Source organism: Mus caroli, chromosome 8 (genome assembly GCF_900094665.2).
Source record: "Mus caroli chromosome 8, CAROLI_EIJ_v1.1, whole genome shotgun sequence".
Taxonomy (NCBI): domain Eukaryota; kingdom Metazoa; phylum Chordata; class Mammalia; order Rodentia; family Muridae; genus Mus; species Mus caroli.
This window is the reverse complement of record NC_034577.1, coordinates 59,782,495-59,786,980: the sequence shown is the minus strand read 5'-3', so window position 1 is coordinate 59,786,980 and position 4,486 is coordinate 59,782,495. Positions and strand designations below refer to the sequence as shown.

At 43.8% G+C, this 4,486-nt stretch overlaps 1 protein-coding gene across 1 annotated transcript in view; it reads right to left on the bottom strand.

Moving 5' to 3' along the window:
* The window catches only part of LOC110300659 (arylamine N-acetyltransferase 1), a 13,996-nt gene extending 9,835 nt beyond the window's left edge, over positions 1-4,161 (bottom strand). Inside the window, exon 1 of the mRNA XM_021170913.2 lies at positions 4,049-4,161. Coding sequence (XP_021026572.2) covers positions 4,049-4,051 — 3 coding nt within the window. The 5' untranslated portion in view covers positions 4,052-4,161. The remainder of the gene's footprint in view (positions 1-4,048) is intronic.
* Positions 4,162-4,486: the final 325 nt, after the last annotated feature.

Here is a 4,486-nt window from a genome sequence, read left to right as displayed (position 1 = left end):
TGTGTGTGTGTGTGTGTGTGTGTGTGTACCTGTGGAAGTCAGAAGACGACTTGAGAGAACTGGTTCTTTCCTTGTATCATATGGTTTGTGGGTTTGAAACTGAGATCATCAGACTTGGTGGCAGTCACCCCACACCCACACCCACACCCACTCAGCAATTGTGCTAGACCAGAACCTTATGCAAGACACTAAGGTCTGCCACTGGTGCCCATCAGACCCACAGCTGGCCTGGCAGCAGCTTAAAAGAATCAGAATACAATCCAAGGAAGTTCCAAAAGGGTGCAGCTCCTTTCTTCTCTAAAGAGTCTGCCCTAGGAAACAGTTGAGGCAAGTCTTCATGTTTACATCTTTGAGACTGAGGAGAAGACACAGTTTTCTCTAGAGCTGCCCCCACGGCATCTTTCTGAATGTCCCAATGATCATGCTTGGCTTCTTTTTATGAGACCCAAGAACTGTAGCTCTTATTCATGAAATTTCTTATATGTGCCTGTGATGGTTGAACTGCAAGTTTTCCAAATCTCGCACTTCTGATTCTCGCTGAGCTCAAGTCTCACTGACTGGCTGCAATCAAATGATAATATCTATGTCACTTCCGGAACTCTGAGCTGCCTTGAAATCTCCTCCATCCAATAAATTACCCTGTTACCTTCAACCTGATCCTAACACTCAGCCTCGGGGGGATCTTTTGACGTGGTGTGATTTGGGTAGCTTCTAGTCCAATTCCCAGTAAGTTCTTCCTTCTATCTGCAACCTCAGTCATATGTCACTGTCCACATTTCCATTTGTATCTGGCTCTTTGAAGACCACATGATCACATGTTAAAGATCTGCTTAGAGCACTCCTGCACTTCTCTAGATGCATCCACAAACTCCCCAAAACAATTGGGAGACAAATCCAAAGGTTTCTGAGCCACACTGTTAGAGTCACAGCAAAGAGACCTTAGCTCCTATTCATTTTCTCACAGACAGTTTTCAGTTATGGAAACAAAGTACCAAAGATAAGCAACTAAAAAAAAAAAAAGATCTTTTAATTTTGTTTCCCAGTTTTGAGACGATGGTCAGTTGTCCCCACTTTGTTTAGGTCTGTGTTGAGGCGATGTACCATGACAAGCATCGTGTAGTGGAACAAACTTCTCAATTCATGACATTAGGAAAGTAAAAAGAGAAGGAGGAGGAGGAGGAGGAGGAGGAAAAGAAGGAGGAGGAGGAGGAAGAGAAGGTAGAAGTTCCAACACCATGCTCAAGGGTGTGCCCCACACTTGTCAATTGACTATAAAATTGCCCACAAGGCTCTACATCCTAAAGGCTCTACTATCCACCAGTGGCATAATAGGCTTTGAACCAAGAATTTAACGAATGTGTCTTTGGAAGACCATAGCATCTCATGTTGAAGAACAGCTCAATAACTGCAGTGAAGGCTAATAAAAGACAAATCCATTCCAGAGTCAGAAGAGAGATGAAAGGTAGAAACATCAAGCCCCCTAATACCACAGAGGAGGAGAAATTAAAAGAGCGATGGCTAATGTGTGTGAGAAGAAACAAATGAAATGGGAAGGAAAATGGAAGAAATTGTATCTCACAAATAAGAGGGACAAACTCTTGGAAAAGATTGATGCTGGATATGTTGTCATTAAGTTTATGAAATGCAAAATGAAAGAGAACTGCCTGGGCATGCAGCAAAGAGAGTACTTCACAACAAAGAAATTCTCCATCTGGCACCAGAAGGTTCCGCAGACATATTCTGAGATGAAATACTGAAACGGTGTCTCCAAAGAATTGAAGGAAAGTTGCTGCCCTCAAACACTGCACTGTGAATACTTCACGGAGGGGAAGTGGGCACTCGTGCCTCAAACGCTAACAAAAGGGAGAATGACAATAACTATAAACTCTCACAGCCAAGTGCTTCCTCTGCCTTGCTGGAGAAGAAATAACTGTAAAGGGGAAACTAGGAGATGAGGGGCTGAGGCGAAAGACTGCTGTGAACACTGGCTCTTTTTGCTTTTTAAATTTAACACAGAACAGGAGAAATGGGTGATCATTATGCCGGCTGAAGAAGCCTTGTCTTTTAGGAAATTGGAATGGAGAAATGAAAAATTGAGGCAGGAGAAATGGCCCAGTGGTAAACACCACTGGCTGCTCTTCTAAAGGACACAGCCTCGGTTCCAGCATCCATATAGCCACTCACAACCAGTTGTGATTCCAGTTCTAGTGCATCTGATACCCTCTTCAGGCATGCCCATAGTGCACAAATATGCATGCAGGAAAAGGCCCACATACATACAGCCCTTAGTTGCCTTCCCAGCACCTCAGAAAACAGATGAGGAAGCCTAGTCCTGTGAAGCCACCACCCAGGACAGGGAGGTAGTTGGGGATAAAAAAATTCAAGTTCATCCTAGACTACTCAGGGAGTAGAAGGATGGCTTGGTTCTCATAAAACCCACACCAAAACAAAAATGCCAAAAACAGAACCTGAAGATCAAGAAAAACCAGAACAAGAAAGATCTGGACCAGTACTATCTCACTGGAACTATCAAACGATAAATGTAGGGATATTTAAATTAAATATCTTATTTAAGCAGATGGCAATTGAGAAAGCAAGCCAGAAGTATCAGATCCCAAGCAGTCCTATAGTCCAAAGAGGCTGTGGCTGGAGACAACTTCCATAAAACACTGACAATACAAAGGAAATATTCTCAATTAATTAAAGAAGAAAGTCCTTAGACTCTTAGGCTTAGCGGCTGGTTGGTGGCCTCTGACTGGAACCTCAAGAAGGAAGGTGCTCTAGTGGCTTCTTAAAAATCATGAGACAGAACTTATTCCGATTAAAGTACTGCATGGAGCTATTATAAAGTTTACTTCATGGCTTTATATAACTTTGTAACATTACTTATCCAAAGCAAACACACAACATTTCCAGATGATATGCACAAAAGCGACTGGGTTTGATGGTCCCTTTGATGGGCACAGAAGGTAAAGAGTGAAACATATGGACCCCATACACTGATGGTACGGGGAACTGGGTAGGCTCCAGGAGGAACAGGGTGGAATCGTTGTTTGGACCCAGGGGTTAAAAGAAGGAACTTAGTGAAAGAAAATAGCAGTTCAGAGAGCTGTCCAGCAAGCTTATTCTGGAGGCCATCCAGACCATGAGCCAGAAGCAGAGCAGAGCAGAGCACACAGGCCCCTTGCTCTTGGAGTTCTTTGTCTTGGAAGGCTCCTTGCCCCTATAATTCTGGACTATGTTCAGGGCTATCTCTACAGTCTGACTGAAAATGAAGCTGATACCTTGTTACTGACAGGCCTGTTCTTTCCAGCATGCTGGAACTTGCCTGTGAGCATACGCCTGGACATCATAGATGCCAAACCTAACAAGGCTGGACCTTTAGGGCTGGTGGGCAATTTCTCCTCAGCTAGTACAAATTGAGCAAAAAGTGTTATCAGTCTGTCCCCTGCACTGTTAACTATACCCTTTGGGACTTGGCCTGTTGGGGACAGAAGACTAGTAGATATCAATGTCAAAAGATCCCCTGAGGGAAATACAGTTGTAGCAGTTCTCTGTTAACATACATACTTAATTCTCACAACACGCCTTTTAAGCAGGCACCATCATTAGCTCTCATTTTACTGTTAGGAGACAGTTTTAGACAATCTAAAGAGACTTCCTCAAATTCTCACTGGTAAAATGTATCCTAGCTATGCCAGATAGTTTGAGCCAGGCATCCCTTATACCAGTGGTTCTCAACCTTCCAATGCTGCAACCCTTTAATACAGTTCCTCATGATGTGCTGTCCCAGCCATAAAATTAATTTCATTACTACTTCTTAATTGTAATCTTGCTACTGTTGTGAATCGTAATGTAAATATCAGTGCTTTCCAATGCTTTTAAGCCACCCCATTAAATAGGTCGCTCAGCATCCCCAAGGGGGTCGTGACCTACAAGTTGAGAATCTCTTCCTGACACCCACCAGCGCTCTGTAAGACATTTACACCTTACACCGTTAGTTTTCGAGAATGACCCACAGAGCTTTCTGAACAACTTTAGAACTTGCCATTCAGATCTGGGTAGAATTCTGCTTCCTAATCTTCCTGTGAAGCAGGGTTTCGAAGAACACTGCAAATCGGTCTGGCAGCCAGGAAGCTATGCATCCCGTGTAGCAGGGCCTGTGACTGGGAAGCTGGTAGGAGGCCGAGATCTGCAAAGGAAGAGCTCATTGGCTGCCCAAATTGCCCTGCCCCAAAGGTTCGTTAGAATATTCCCCTGGCTCTCTGGGAACTGTAGTTGCAGGATCCTGTTTGTCTGTGGGCCACTTTAATCTTTTACTGAGAATGGACTTAGTTAGTGCTGTCTGACGATTCTCATGTCTCAGATTGTGAGGGTCTCTGTGATACATATTGTTATGGCCCGCAGTGAGCCTGAAATCAGACGATTGCTGAGCGATGTTCTAAAGTCAGAACATGGCAAAGGTCTAGGCAAAGTAGATCCAGAA